This window comes from Oncorhynchus gorbuscha, linkage group LG05, assembly GCF_021184085.1.
Source record: "Oncorhynchus gorbuscha isolate QuinsamMale2020 ecotype Even-year linkage group LG05, OgorEven_v1.0, whole genome shotgun sequence".
Lineage (NCBI taxonomy): Eukaryota > Metazoa > Chordata > Actinopteri > Salmoniformes > Salmonidae > Oncorhynchus > Oncorhynchus gorbuscha.
This window is the reverse complement of record NC_060177.1, coordinates 51,203,181-51,220,026: the sequence shown is the minus strand read 5'-3', so window position 1 is coordinate 51,220,026 and position 16,846 is coordinate 51,203,181. Positions and strand designations below refer to the sequence as shown.

Genomic DNA, 16,846 nt, shown 5'->3' with positions numbered 1-16,846 from the left:
TGCGGAGATGGCGTTTGGTCGGCCCCTGGATAGACCTCATGTTCCCCCGGGGCCGGAGTATGCCCGGAGACTCCAGTACCGCCTGGAGACAGCCCACACCTTCACCAGAGAGCAGCTGGTGAATGCAGGTGTGAGGCAGAATAGGAACTATGACGTGCACACCCGGGGAAGTCACTTTGTGTCTGGGGAGCTGGTCTGGGTCTACAGCCCCCCTAAGGAAAAAAGGCAGATGCCCCAAGTTGGACAGTCACTGGGTGGGACCCTGCAGCGTCCTGGAGAGGGTTGTTTATCGGTGCAGCTTCCTCCCAGGGGGAGAAAGGTGGCACTGCACCGGACAGGTTAGCCCCATACAGAGGCCTCTGCTCCCCAAACCCCAGGGCCCCCCAAAATTCCCCACTCTGGCAATGATATTCTCCAGGCACCCACCCCCAGGTGCCGCTGACAAGGTTCCAGACAGCCCACTCCCCCTGTCTCCCTCCCTGTGTCACCACGTGGTTCCCCGGAGCCACAGACTGTATTCCCCGTTCCCGCTTCCTTGTCACCCATATCCCTTCCTTCATCTCCTGGGTCCCAGAGGGGAAGCCCCCTGCCACGGATGGAGCCCCCTGTTTCACATCTGGACACTCCGTGACCATCACGGCCACGCAGGCAAAGGAGACCTCCGGGTCGCTTCAGAGACTTTGTTTGTTCCCTCGGGGATGAGGGACTTTGTGGTCGGGGGGCTGTGTAGCGACCTGCAGACAGTGGTGTTATGTGTTCGGCTATTAGTGGGCTGTGTTGTGCTTACCAGTGTTCGCAGGGTTCGACATGCCAAACAACCTGCTATCTGCCAATCATGGGAATGCCTGGAATGTTCTGATGCAGGGCATCCTGGTGGTTGGCGGAGTGGCGTGGAGGGGGGTTGGGCAGGGGAATGGAGCATTGGAAGCTAAGACCAGGTTTAGCCATTGTTCTTTCTCTTACGTCTGTCCTTTACAAATGACGGTCACGGTTGTCTTGTGGGGTATCTTTCATTTATTTGGCATGGGCTATGGCCAAACAGTAGCCTGTGTAAAGTTGGGTTAATAAACCTTCAATTCGTAAACTCAATCCTCTGAACGATTGTTCCTTTATGATCTAATCAGGTCATTACATTGGTGTCAGAAGTGATCGTAACTTTCATCCACGATAGTGCGTGTGCTTGGCCGGTGAGCGCGTTCCTGTAAGACGTAGAGTTGCAAGCTAGCGCGAGGATGCGCTCTTTGAAAGGAGGGAGTAGTGTAGCGACCCCGCGGAAATCGACTCTGCCGCACGAGCATGCTTTTGCAGCACAGTCGATAGCGCACAGGACCTTGGGCTTGAAGGTCGAGGATTCGAGACCTGCTCCATGCCTGTTTTAATTACAATAACATGCAAAACATGCACAAAAAAAACAACATTATTTATGTGTAGCTAAACAGGAGTATTTTCAATTTTATTTTTGCATGTTGTTATTTTGGCGTCGCATAACAGAATGACGGGTCGCCACTGCACTTACTACAGAATAATTTATGTTTTCTTTTCTTCCTTTTTTATTGAAATGGTGCATCATGTCAAATTAGGCCATAGGCTTCACTAAAGTAGTACAACCCACTGTAGCGCATGAGGCTATTTCAAATTCGCAATAGGCAAATACTAGAAAATCTTCACCTGCCAAATAAAACATTTCTAAAACACTGCACATTCTTCTTTAGTTTTAACATTCAGATCTCGCTGGGTTTCTCATCCATTGACAGACTAGTGAAAATAAAAGTCACGTGTACCTTCAGCCGTTCTAGGGGTCCTTAGGTACATTTATTGTGTTCTAAAATGCCTAAATAAAATCCACATATTACAATAGAAAGTATGCCATATTTCATTGTCCGTAAATATGGGTTTACATTAAAGATATCCGTATCAAATGCAATGCGCCAGGCTTTTGTTTAAAAGAAAGTAACGCCCCCATAAGTCACACTCTAAACAGGCATATTCAGAGACGCCTATATACCCAGAGTCTTAGCGTGACCTCTACTGCAGTTGAAAACATTTGGGAACCGAGCTTGAATGAATTGGTCATTCAAATATAATTGCAGCAGTTTGATTTATAAATAAATTAATCTTAAATATCACCAACTTCAGAAAGGCTTATGTGCTCCGCGCCGCTCGATTTCCGACTCGGGGAGCTTAGTGTGACAGTTGTCGGCGTTAAGTCCATTTCAGCACAACTGCATCAACATGGTGAGTATTCTATGCCACGGCAAGCTTACCATTAACACCAGTTAGCCGTTAGCTTGATATCAGAGAGCAACCAGCTAACTAGCTGGATAATATTACACATCTGCTGCAGCACTAGCTCTTAATGCAGAACTTTCTAATATATACTAAAGTTTCACAACCAGATGTAATATTGCATGTTTAGATCCAAGTCATGCGGTTCCTGCGCTAGCGACCTAACGATATCTAGGTAGCTGACGTTAGGTTAGCAAGCTAGCTAGCTAACGGCAGGTAGCTATCGAACCTCAGACACCTGTGCAGTGAACTCCAATTAGTTACTATTACTCGATAGCCAATGTTTTTATCCATCTTATTCTGACAACTACTTAGATTGCTGGAGAATTTGGCGCTCGTGATGCTCAACAAACAGCTAGAACCTTGCTAGCTTGCCATGTTCACTTTGATTATGTCAATCATTGAGAATGTGCAGGTAGGGAAAGGTGTTTCTCACCTCTATATAGAACACTCGTTTTGACCTCAGAATGCCCTCCGCGAGGCGGTATGCTTGTGGGTTATTTTCTACCTTGCCATGTTGTGATATTGCATTTTATCGGCCATACACTGTATGTCCCTCGTACTTTTGTCTCTTATAATATTATTGTACTGGTAATGCTTGCCAAATCCTCAGGGAAACCTGTAAATAATAACTTTAAACTTCTCAAGTTATACGTTGTATGGCACCGAATGTACAAACAAAAAGTAATATCAGATTCCGTAGAATCCCTTGGCATTTTCGGAAGTTGAAATGTACTACCAAAAACCAAAAACTACAATTTAAAACATTCTGAATGGGAAGATTGGCCTACCATCTCTGATCTAAATGTAGATTTACAATTGATGTCCATTTATGTTTAGGTGAATTGTGTGTTATCATAAGGTCTCCTAAACTATAGGAGAAGGAGAATTCTTAATTTAGTAGTTTGGTGTAACCTAAGCGCCTTATCTTTTTCAGATAGTGCTGGAATTCATTGCAATTTAGAAAAGGGACTTGAAAGCACTCATGGTTCATTTGTGAATAATGGAAGCACAGGTGTGAGATTTAGGATACTTTGTTGTTTTAAGGATGCACTCACCCACTGAGGGTGGTCTTTGATATGCCAATTATAAGCAGTTTATAACACATTTATAACATCATGGAGATGCCTTTTTTTAATGGCATTTATGCCTTATGATGCCTGGGCTATTCAGATTGGACATGTTAGATAAACTATTAAGCTACATTGTCATGTGTGATGGTCAGTGCAACACACAGTCAGAAAGTCTCTGATTTGCCTTACCTGTACTTGCAGCTCTCATGCAATTTTCCCACGATTCACAGGTAAGGTGGCTGTAGTAAGCTTTTTTAATGGGGTGCACTATGGCTGCTCAATAGTAGATATGGATAATAGCTGAACAATAATCAATCAGTGCATGTGTAGCACACCATTATTGTCTATTATTCACAAGTGATATTGGTCTACATAGAATTATTTGACTGACTTTGATATTCTTGTATGTTTTCTCTGTGAATCCATATTGCTAGTAGTGAGTACCATTTCCAGGCAGGGAAACCTTGAAGCTTTTCACCAACTGTCAGCTTAACCAGGGGGCAGTGGAGATGGGCTCCCCTCTCTGGTCTCCAGTTGGTTTCAGGGGCAAGATGGCAGGCTGCCTGTTGGGGGCGATTGAGCTCTGAGGTGTTTGTTATCTCCCCTGTGCCCCCCGGCCTTCAATTGGCCCCTGTGTGGATGGGGTTGTGGGGACTGGGGAAGATAAGAGAGCCCATGCTGATGTTCAATTTCCCCAGGCTTGGGAGTCCTAGAGGACCCTATGGAGAATGTTCAAGACCGACCCAACTGTGTGTTAGTGTGTGTTTGACCTATATACCCTGTACATCCAAGAGTCTGAGAAATTCCATCCTGCCTGTTATTGTCAGATACCAGAGGTCACATTTCTAAAGATGTCAGATGAAGAGTAAATTGCAACATTATGGGTCCTACTCCCCCCCTCTGTGACTCTAGTGGAGGTATTGACTTTGGCTTTAAGAGTGCATGCTGCACTGTGTGATGCCTGCCTAGGGTCTCCCAAATTCCAGTCAACCCCCTCACCCACATCTATTCCCTCCATCTTCTCTTCCGCATTCTCTACCCACATCTCCCTTCCCTCTCTCAAATCCAGTAATAGTCAGTGGTCAGGTCAGAATCAGGAAACCAGTGAACTTAAAACACTTAATTTATCTTATTTTCTGCTCACAGAGCCTCATGAAGGTGCTACATCAGCATATTCTGCAGTAGAGTACTCTTAGAGGGGAAAGTGAGGTAAAATTAGCCATAAAAATGCACAGTAGAGACACTGAAATTCACCCTTTCACTCACATTTCTTCCCCCACATGAAGACCTCAATTTTCTCTCATGGTAGCAGTCTCCCAGCTGATGGAAAAGGCAGTCTCAGTTGTCCAAGGCTTCTCGATGTATTCTGAGCCCGTGTTAATTTTGCCAACATAAATAGTGACTAAAATATTCGTTAACACCAATCTTTCCATGGTAATTGACCAGACTATCGCTGACCAAATGGACCCAGAAAAAACTAAAACCAACATTTATTTTTCTAACGTAAGACTAGACACAATTCTTTAACTAAAATCTGACTACTAAATGGACTGGAAAATAGTTTTTAATAGAGATTGAGAGCTTTTCAGTGATAAGTACAATCAATATTAGCTGCATAGATGCGCAAGCGTTGAGTGTGGGCAGACAGTCTCTGCTCCGGCTCTGATTATATACATCTCGCAGGCGACTCTTGCTTCCCAGTAGCTATTCAGTCACCACCAGCCTTCTAGTTAGCTACCCTTTGCTTGGTTAAGAAGCACCAGTTGCTTTACGAAATTAAAAACGAGCACCATTGAGCTTCATAGTAAAACAACAGTTTAGCTATGTTTTCTCTCCCTTCAGTATAGAAAAGTAGGCTGTCTGTTTCCCCACTGCATTTCAAAGCCAGGTTCTGTAGCCCATGCAGCCAAGTCTCCTTATTTTCATCAGAGAAAACATCTGTGGTTCTAGCCCTTGCCCTTCAAACGATATGACCCATAATAACGGCCCAACGTCTTTTTCCACTACGTTTCTTTTTCAAATGAATTGGCGGCGGGGCTGTTCTAAAACTAGGGGACTTGCGGACCGTTAACCATTTGCTTAGGCTACACCTTGTTCAGTCATGATACCTCATTGGATAGCTATAGATGACAACCTAGGGCGTTTTCAGTAGGCTGCAACATTTTGGAACATTCAGATCGAAACATGCTATGTAGAACAAACGTGTATCTGACATTTTTGAATAAGGAATAACATCACCTCTATTCATGGAATGTCTATCTGCCAAGTTCAAGATAATTTTGCAACGGAACGTGGCCCTGGTAACATCATCGTTAGCCTTTATGCAACCATTTGGTGCCACATAAGAAGGGAAAGGGATCGCAACAGTGTCTAAATGGAAAAGGGACTTAACTTAATAAAATTAATGTAGACCTAGTGACTCAGACTTGAGCACTTGGACCAGGACTCGAGCACTGGAACTCGGACTTCAGCCAAAGGGACTTGTGACACGACTCGTGACTTGACCATTGTTGACTCGGACTTGGACTCGAGCACAGGGGACTTGGGACTCGATTCGGATGAAAGGTTTAGTGACTTGACCACATCACTGGAAGTCATTAGCTCTTCAAAGTAATGAGCCCCTGTTCTACTTTGGGCACCAATGTGGCTGCGGGGTCTGTAGAATGTTGATAACAATGGCAATGATGCCACCGAGTGATGGAGGTGAAACCCATAGTTCTTTTATTTACAGTAGCGGTCAAAAGTTTGGAGACACCTACTCATTCAAGTTATTATTTTAAGAAACAAATTATTTTCTACATTGTAGAATAATAGTGAATATATAAACTTTTAAATAAAACTTTATGGAATCATGCAGTAACCAAAAAACTGTTAAACAAATACAAATGTAGGAAATATTTGAGATTCTTCAAAGTAGCCACCCTTCGTGTTGACAGCTTTGCACGCTCTTGGCGTTCTCTCAACCAACTGGAATGCTTTTCCAACAGTCTTGGAGTTCCCACATATGCTGAGCACTTGTTGGCTACTTTCTCTTCACTCTGTGGCCCAACTCATCCCGAACCATCTCAATTGGGTTGAGGGCAGGTGATTGTGGAGGCTAGGTCAGCTGATGCAGTACTCCATCACTCTCCTGCTTGGTCAAATAGCCCTTACATAGCCTGGAGGTTTGTTGGGTTATTGTCCTGTTCAAAAACAAATAATTGTCCCACTAAGATCAATACAGATGGAATGGCTAATCGCTGCAGAATGCTGTGTTAGCCATGCTGGTTAAGTGTGCCTTGAATTCTAAATAAATAACTGAGTCTGTCACCAGCAAAGCACCATCACACCTCCTCTTCCATGTTTTACCATGGGAACCACAGATGCGGATATCATCCATCCACCTACTCTGCGTCTAAAAAGATACGGTGGTTGGAACCAAACATCTCAAATTTGGACTCATCAGACCAAAGGACAAATTTCCACCGGTCTTATGTCCATTGCTCATGTTTCTTGACCCCAGCAAGTCTTCTTATTGGTGTCCTTTAGTAGTGGTTTCTTTATAGCAATTTGACCATGAAAGCCTGATTCACGCAGTCTCCCCTGAACAGTTGATGTTGAGATGTGTCTGTTACTTGAACTCGGAAGCATTTATTTGGACTGCAATCTGAGGTGCAGTTAACGCTCACGAAGCAGAGGAAACTCTGGGTCTTCCTCCTCATCATAGCGCTCAATGGTTTTTGCGACTGCACTTGTAGAAACTTTTTTACGGATTGACTGACCTTCCTGTCTTAAGGTAATGATGGACTGTCAATTCTCTTTGCTTATTTGAGCTCTTCTTGACATATTATGGCCTTGGTCTTTTTCCAAATAGGGCTATCTTCTATATACCACCCCTACCGTGTCAAAACACAACTGATTCGCTCAAATGCATTACGGAAAGAAATTCCACACATTAAATTTTAACAAGGCACACCTAATTGAAATACCTTCCATGTGACTACCTCACCACGCACACCTCCAACTAAATCAAGTTTGCATAAGACACAACAGTAGTAGGCCTGATTGCCAACAATGAGTGTGGTGCCAGGAAAATGACCTCTCACTCAATGTCAACAAAACAAAATAAATGATCGTGGACTTCAGGAAATCCACATCGACTGAACCGCAGTGGAGAAGGTGGAAAGTTCCTCAGTGTATACATCACTGACAAACTGAAATGGTCCACCCACACAGACCGCGTCGTGAAGAAGGCGCAACAGTGCTTATTCAACCTCCAGGAGGCTGAAGAAATTTGGCTTGGCACCTAAAACCCTCAACTGTTTTAAAGATACACAATTGAGCGCATCCTGTCGGGCTGTATCACTGCCTGGTACGGAAACTGCACTGCCTACAACTGCAGGGCTTTCCAGAGGGTGGTGCAGTCTGCCCAACACCTCAACTGGGCAAACTACCTGCCCTCCAGGATACCTAAAGCACCCAATCTCACAGGAAGGCCAAAAAGATCATCAAGGACAACAACCAACCGAGCCACTGCCTGTTTACCCCGCTTGTTTACCCCGCTATCATCCAGAAGGCGAGGTCAGTACAGGTGCATCAATGCTGGGACAGAGACTGGGAAACAGCTTCTATCTCAAGGCCATCAGACTGCTAAACAGCCATCACTAGCACCTTAGAGGCTGTTGCCCTATATGCATAGACTTGAAATCACTGGCCACGTTAATGTTTACATACTTTGCATTGCTCATCTCATATGTACAGTGAGGGGAGAAAAGTATTTGATCCCCTGCTTATTTTGTATGTATGCACACTATAATTTTAATGTTAGGTTTATTTGAACAGTGAGAGACAGAATAACAACAATTCCAGAAAAACGCATGTCAAAAATGTTATAAATTGATTTGCATTTTAATGAGTGAAATAAGTATTTGACCCCTTTGCAAAACATGACTTAGTACTCGGTGGCAAAACCCTTGTTGGCAATCACAGAGGTCAGATTGTTCTTGTAGTTGGCCACCAGGTTTGCACACATCTCAGGAGGGATTTTGTCCCACTCCTCTTTGCAGATCTTCTCCAAGCCATTAAGGTTTCGAGGCTGACGTTTGGCAACTCGAACCTTCAGCTCCCTACACAGATTTTCTATGGGATTAAGGTCTGGAGACTGGCTAGGCCGCTCCATGAACTTAATGTGCTTCTTCTTGAGTCACTTCTTTGTTGCCTTGGCCATGTGTTTTGGGTCATTGTCATGCTGGAATACCCATCCATGACCAAGTTTCAATGCCCTGGCTGAGGGATGGAGGTTCTCACCCAAGATTTGATGGTGCATGGCCCCGTCCAACGTCCCTTTGATGCGGTGAAGTTGTCCTGTTCCCTTAGCAGAAAAACACCCACAAAGCATAATGTTTCCACCTCCATGTTTGACGGTGGGGATGATGTTCTTGGGGTCATAGGCAGCATTCCTCCTCCTCCAAACATGTTGAGTTGATGCCAAAGAGCTCCATTTTGGTCTCATCTGACCACAACACTTTCACCCAGTTGTCCTTTGAATCATTCAGATGTTCATTGGCAAACTCCAGACGGGCATGTATATGTGCTTTCTTGAGCAGGGGGACATTGTGGGTGCTGCAGGATTTCAGTCCTTCACGGCGTAGTGCGTTACCAATTGTTTTCTTAGTGACTATGGTCCCAGCTGCCTTGGGATCATTGGCAAGGTTCTCCCGTGTAGTTCTGGGCTGATTCTTCACCGTTCTCATGATCATTGCAACTCCGCGAGGTGAGATCGTGCATGGAGCCCCAGGCTGAGGGAGATTGACAGTTCTTTTGTGTTTCTTACATTTGTGAATAATCGCACCAACTGTTGTCACCTTCTCACCAAGCTGCTTGGCGATGGTCTTGTAGCCCATTCCAGCCTTGTGTAGGTCTACAATCTTCTCCCTGACATCCTTGGAGAGCTCTTTGGTCTTGGCCATGGTGGAGAGTTTGGAATCTGATTGATTGCCTCTGTGGACAGGTGTATTTTATATAGGTAACAAACTGAGATTAGGAGCACTCCCTTTAAGAGCGTGCTCCTAATCTCAGCTTGTTGCCTTTATAAAAGACACCTGGGAGCCAGCAATCTTTCTGATTTGAGAGTGGAGTCAAGTACTTATTTCCCCCATTAAAATACAAATCAATTTACAACATTTTTGACATGCGTTTTTCTTTTTGTTATTCCGTCTCTCACTGTTCAAATAAACCTACCATTAAAATTTATAGACTGATCATTTCTTTGTCAGTGGGTAAATGTACAAAATCAGCAGGGGATCAAATACTTTTCCCCCCTCACTGTATGTACTGTATTCTATTCTACTGTATTTGTCTTTGCAACTCCGACATTGCTTGTCCAAATATTTACATCTTCTTAATTCCATTCATTACTTTATGTGTGTTGTAAAATTTTGATATTACTTGTTCGATAATACTGCACTGTTGGAGTTAGAAACACAATCATTTTGTTACACCCGTAATAACATCTGCTAAACATGTGTATGTGACTGATTTTAATTTGGATTTGAGAGAATACCAAGAGTATGCGACGCTGTCATCAAGGCAAATTGTGACTACTTTGAAGAATCTCAAATATAAAATATATTTAGATTAGTTTAACACTTTTATTTGGTTACTACATGATTCCATATGTTATTTCATGGTTTTGATGTCTTCACTATTATTATACAATGAAGAAAATAGTAAAAACAAACTAAGAAAAACCCCTGAATGAGTAGGTATGTCAACATTTGACTGGTACTGTATGTTTGTCATATTTCTGCTGTTGGGAAGACAATAGGATGTTATGCAGAAAAATATGTTGGTAGAACAATGCTATGTATGTATGCACATAGAAGTCAGTGATTTTATATTTACTATAGGTTAATGAGGCATACAAATGTGGCGTGTGACTAAAATGTGGCACATGAAAGGGCATTTTGTTGACCACAATGGCCCACTGTTTTTGTCAGTTTGACAATAACTCGACTCAATCATTATTCAAATGACAAAAATGTGTCTAAGATTTAGTGCTATTCAAAGGCCTACATTCGTGTGTGCGGGCGCGCATCCACATGAGTACGTGCTGATATGGCTTGCAAAGGCACTTGCAAAAACAGCCATCGGTGTGTAAAAGTTGGACTACCCTACACTGAGCGTGCAAAGTAAGAGCACGATATGAATGATTTCCCAGCCTGTTTAAGAGAGTATTGATCCGTAAGGGTTGAAATGAAATCCCCTGTGCTAAAGCCTAAGCTGGCTATCACAGGACCAGCTTCCCACTGTTGAGTGCTGCTTGTTCTCAGATGAGCATAATAGGTGCTGAGAGTCACAAAAAAATATTATTGCACTGATGGCTGTTTTTGCAAGTACCTCAAATGTGCCAATAAACATTTAATGGTGTTGTGGAATTATCAGAATTAGTTGGGTAACATAGATAATATGTGTTATTTTCATGATATGCTTATGAGTTATTTCTCATAAGAATGTATTTTGTTGTACTATAGTGGTGGCCATTGGCAGTTATCTGTTCTATGTCAGGACTAAGTTGCATGGACCACAGAGAGGGGAGAGGTCAAGGGGTCATCATGTGTAAACAACATATCTTTTCGGTGTGGCAGTGACTCCCTACTTTTCTCATCGGGGAAAGAAGGGTGACAGTATCTGGAATCATTCCATGCTCCCTCTTTGTTGACCTATAGGGTCACTCTCCTCTCCGCGAGTTTGTCCTCAGATTGGTTGTTTTTAGAATTGGTTCTTTTTAGAATTGGTTCTATCTAAATGACAATTTGATATATATCATAGGGTGGGGGTAATGTCTTGGTACCATTTTGTACCAAGGACGAGATAAGAGCTTGAAGAAGTGCACCTTGCTGTGGTGTAGCCTACTCCATTGTTGGAAATTACAGTGGACGAATTATTGGACTTTCATTGGGAGTGTGTATGATCGATTCTGCATTGTACAGTATTAACAGTCCTAAATGGCTATCTTAGAGACCCATTTTTTTATTGGGGTGTACTTTAGTTGACGGTGAGTTAATGTGTACTCTCGTAAGTTGCTTACTAATAAGCCTTATCTAATTGTTTCCTACTATTATTTCTCTAATAATCCCTCATGTAATTGAGTTTGTCTCCTGCACGAAGTTGGTTCAAACTCATGTCTGAAAACACATGCTACACTACAACTCTATTAGTGGCTCAGGAAATTGTTTCAATAATGATTTGTTCAGTTTCTTCCCTAACAGCCCGTAACCTGTTATCTTCCAAGGACTAAAATCAACTCGAATTGTATTTGTCAAATGTGCTGAATGCAACAGACCTTACAGTGAAATGCTTACTTACAAGCCCTTAACCAACAATGCAGTTTTAAGAATCTCTAAAAAATTAAGGCATAAGAATTACAAATAATTAAAGAGCAGTAGTAAATAACAATAGCAGGCCTAATACAGGGGGTACAGGAACAATGTGCCGGGGGCATTTGTGTCAGGGGTAATTACGTACATGTAGGTAGAGTTATTAAAGTGACTACGTATAGATAATAACAGAAAGTAGTGGCAGGGGGGGGCAGGCAATGCAAATAGACTGGGTAGGCATCTGATTAGCTGTTCAGGAATCTAATGGCTTGGGGTAGAATCAGTTTAGAAGCCTCTTGGACCTAGACTTGGTGCTCCGGTACCTCGTGATAGCAGAGAGAACAGTCTATGACTAGGGTGGCTGGAGTCTTTGTCAATTTTTAGGGCCTTCCTCTGACACCGCCTGGAATAGAGGTCCTGGATAGCAGGAAGCTTGGCCCCGGTGATGTACTGGGCCGTACACACTCAAATCAAGATTATTTATATAGCCCTTCGTACATCAGCTGATATCTCAAAGTGCTGTACATAAACTCATCCTAAAACCCCAAACAGAAAGCAATGCAGGTGTAGAAGCACAGTGGCTAGGAAAAACTCCCTAGAAAGGCTAAAACCTAGGAAGAAACCTAGAGAGGAACCAGGCTATGTGGGGTGGCCAGTCCTCTTCTGGCTGTGCCGGGTGGAGATTATAACAGAACATGGCCAAGATGTTCAAATGTTCATAAATGACCAGCATGGTCCAATAATAATAATAAGGTAGAACAGTTGAAACTGGAGCAGCAGCACGGCCAGGTGGACTGGGGACAGCAAGGAGTCATCATGTAAGGTAGTCCTGAGGCATGGTCCTAGGGCTCAGGTCCTCTGAGAGAGAGAGAATTAGAGAGAGCACACTTAAATTCACACAGGACACGGAATAGGACAGGAGAAGTACTCCAGATATAACAAACTGACCCTAGCCCCCCGACACATAAACTACTGCAGCATAAATACTGGAGGCTGAGACGAGGGGTCAGGAGACACTGTGGCCCCATCCGAGGACACCCCCGGACAGGGCCAAACAGGAAGGATATAACATCACCCACTTTGCCAAAGCACAGCCCCCACTTAGCTTTGGCTGTTGGAGGTCCTGACGAACCATGTCCAGATAAAGCGTCTGGAGTGAAAAAGTTGAGGGAAAAAACAAAAATATAGCATTTTGAGATGTTCATTGACTCCCTTTTCATATATCTGTAAAAGCGGTTACTACCAATGTTCACTCTAAGCTGGGCACAGGTTAAATATCAGCCCCTGCAGAGAACCACAAGGTTGAACTTCAACCAAGTTTTCCCCTTTAGTTAACACTATCAAAGCTACACTTTACTGTGGGAACTGTGCTTGAATCAACACAATATTAGCCACTATCAATTAACTTTTTATCTTACCTTTATTTAACTAGGCAAGTCAGTTAAGAACAAATTCTTATTTTCAATGACGGCCTAGGAACAGTGGGTAAACTGCCTGTTCAGGGGCAGAACGACAGATTTGTACCATGTGCCATTCACTTTGAACTTCAGGCAGTTAACCCACTGTTCCTAGGCCATCATTGAAAATAATAATTTGTTCTTAACTGACTTGCCTAGTTAAATAAAGGTTTAAAAAAAAGTCAGGTAAAGAGCTTTGTTTGTCTTAAAGGGGCAGTGTTGTATTGAGACTGTCTTGAATAAGCTAAGAAGCCAATAGCCAGAGGCTCGCATCATTTTGGATTCTCTGTAATAATGGTATGGGAATAATAATTAATTTTATTTTGTAAAATAGTTTCTTGCATCAAACAACACATTTTCAGTCACCTTGTCTGAAGGACAAGTGGATGAACAGGTTAATGTGTAGCCCTTGTTTTTTTGTTTTTTCAAAAGTCTCATGGACATTTTGGAACACATTTGCTGCTACTGTAGGCTGAATGATAGAACAGCTATTTCCATGTTAAAATGTTATGGGTTGCATTTTTCACAATTTTTTTATGGTAGGCCTACATTATGGTCAAATAGCCACAGTAGCCTACTTGGCCTCTGTTAAAACTGTAACTTAAAGTGTGTACAGCCTCAGTGTTCTGAGTAAATGTGTGCGGTGTTCATGTTTTGCTCTCAGCAGACCTGAAATTTGCTCAGTGCCGGATTTCTATTTTCTTTTTTTACATTGGTTATGACCTACAATATCCGAGGTTCTTTAGGAAAAAAAGCTTATCTTTACTCTCATGTTTTGGTCGGAAGGACAAGAAGGTGAAATGACATCGAGGGACAACTAAACCAGCTTTCCACTCTTAACTGTCCCTATCTCAACTCAGTTGAAGGTCACTGTAGAAATTCCCAAATTGATGTAATCTAATCAAACGTAAACAAGACTTCTATTCTTTACTTTGCAGTGATTTTTCAGTGCTTTGCACTGTTTTAATGAGACATATTGCACAAATAGTAGGCTATTTTTCTTTAAATGAACAGCTACACCGTAGTCTAGGCCCAGTACTGTACATTTTAGTAATTTAGCAGACACTCCTATCCAGAGTGACTTACAGTAGTGAGAGTGCATACATGTATTTTCCCCCTACACTGGTCCCACATGGGAATCCAACCCACAACCCTGACATTGCAAGCGCATTGAGCAACTGAGCAGCACAGTCCCGCACCTCACTATACGATATTATCACTTTAATAGGTGGCGATATTGCTATTCTCATGATTCTATATGTATTGAGATTCAGTACTGTGATTTGATTTTCCAAACATATGTCTGCTGCAGAGAAACGAGTTTTGGTCCGTCAGGGAAATCAAAGTGCTGAAAACATGTTGGCTCACTATTTAAAAAGAAGAGTTCTAGCTATAGTTTTGGCGCAGGTACAGCCAACGAACAGAGGGGGGTGGGTTAAATGCAGAAGACATTTAAGTTGAATAGTTGTACAACCCTTTCTCTTTCCTAACAATGTTTTCTGTAAGTAGGCGTAAGTAGGCGTACATGGAGTAGCCAGCCAACTAGAAAAAGTAGCCAGCCAGCAAGTTATTAAAGAAGCTGTATTTTGCTTACCTCTCTTCCACCCGAAATACACAACTAAATTATTAAATACTTTAACAACTTTACCTCCCAGCGTTGTAAGATTTGTTGTGTATTGAGTAGAGAGACAACTTTAAAATGACTGAACATGTATGAATTCAGTGTGTTGCGTTGTTTTGGACATCGCCTATATGATCGGGGGTATTTTCTAAGTAAGGTGATCTTTTTTAAACAGATTTTATTTTGAGATTAAAGCCATAGTTACTGTTTTGCTGCAAGATATAAATTGCCACACTGATATTTGTTCTTCAAATTATGTATTTTATTGGCTCTGCTGCTCTGGACACTTAAGGTAAGGAAACTAATTTTGTTTTGTCATTTGGGGGAATAATCATTTTAACTGTTTGGCCTGTCAATTATTCACTGCGGGTGGGATTGTCAGGGGAGGGGGCAGGATGTTTATGAGTCACAGAATTGGTAGGGTTTCAGACCTGTCAATCACTGTGGGTGGAACTTTGAGGGAGGGCGGTAGATTACTAATCTAGTCTGAAAAACGACTTTCAATTGAATGTATTGTTGCAAAAACCTAAGAATAAAGGTTGTGTTCTGTCAAGAGCATGGATTCTGTCATAAACATTGATTCCCTGTTGAGAAACAATATAGAATTGCAGGAAAATTCAACCACAGACCAACAATTTTTTTTCTTCAAATGCCTTGCAAAAAAGGGCACCTATTGGTGGATGAGTAAAACAAAAAAAGCAGACATTCAGTATCCCTTTGAGTATGGTGAAGTTATTAAATACACTTTGGATGGTGTGTCAATACACTCAGTCACGACAAAGATACAGGCGTCCTTCTGAACTTCATTGCCGGAGAGGAAGGAAACCGCTCAAGGATTTTGCCATGTGGGTAATGGTGACTTTTTAAACAATTACAGAGTTTAATGGCTGTGATAAGAGAACTGAGGATGGATCAATAAAATGTTAGTTACTGCTAGGATTGCACATTTTGGGGAATATTCAATAGGTGGAAACTTCCCTTGGGAATTAATGGAACTATATGCAAATTAATACCATTTACATATAGATGTTTGCATTGAATATATGTATCATATCATATGGTGACAAATATAAACCGTTTACCTTATCATAAGTAGACAATTGCAAATTATTAAAATAGAAATACATGGAAATGTAAAATTAGTCATAAAATTTACTTACGAATTGAACTTCAATTAAATTAGTTGACTTTTCACATGAGATGATTTCACAGAACAACAAAAGAAAGGGAATATTGAATGATCCCCAATGATCCATTGCATCTCCAAAAAGCTTTGGTTGCCTTCCCCAAAGTTCCTTCCGCCAGGTGGCTGAGGAAATATGTTTGCACGACTGCTGCCATATTGCATCTCCAACCCAAAGCCCTTGCTTGGAAGTGTACTTTGCCAGACTGCCAAGAACCTTGCCCTCATCCAGGCCAAGGTGGCGAGACACATTAGTGATGACACCATAGGCCTTGTTAATCTGCACCAGACTGGATGCTCTTGCCAGCATACTTGGTGTCCAACATGTACGAGCTTCAGGTAGAAGTCTTCGCGCTTTTTGATGTGTTTCAGAACTGCAGTTTCCTCTGCTTGGAGTATCGGTGAAGTCACAAGGGTAGTACGGATTTATTCTCTTACATCTGCAAGCAGAGTCTGAACATCAGACAGGATGGCATTGTCTCCTTCAATCCGTGCAATGGCTACTGCTATAGGTTTCAGGCTGTTTTCCACTCTCTCCCAAAATACATCATCCGGATCATCTTGATGTGGCTGTCCATATCGGCAGAATGTGATATGACCATTTCTTGGAGAGACTCCTTCCCCACCAGGAGACTGTCAAACATGATGACACCACCCCAACAAGTGTTGCTGGGCAGCTTCAATGTGGTGCTCTTATTCTTCTCACTTTGCTTAGTGAGGTAGATTGCTGCTATAACTTGATGACCCTTCAAATACCTAACCATTTCCTCGGCTCACTGGTAGAGTGTTTTCAGTGCCACGATGTCCTTGAGGAGCAGATTCAATGCATGAGCAGCACAGCCAATGGGTAGGACTCCTCCACGTTAGAC

At 42.4% G+C, this 16,846-nt stretch overlaps 1 protein-coding gene across 1 annotated transcript in view; it reads left to right on the top strand.

Annotated features, from left to right (window-relative positions):
- Nucleotides 1-2,012: 2,012 nt before the first annotated feature.
- LOC124036013 (transmembrane protein 161B) overlaps nt 2,013-16,846 on the top strand; it is a 35,186-nt gene continuing 20,352 nt past the window's right edge. Inside the window, exon 1 of the mRNA XM_046350046.1 lies at nt 2,013-2,235. Coding sequence (XP_046206002.1) covers nt 2,233-2,235 — 3 coding nt within the window. The 5' untranslated portion in view covers nt 2,013-2,232. The remainder of the gene's footprint in view (nt 2,236-16,846) is intronic.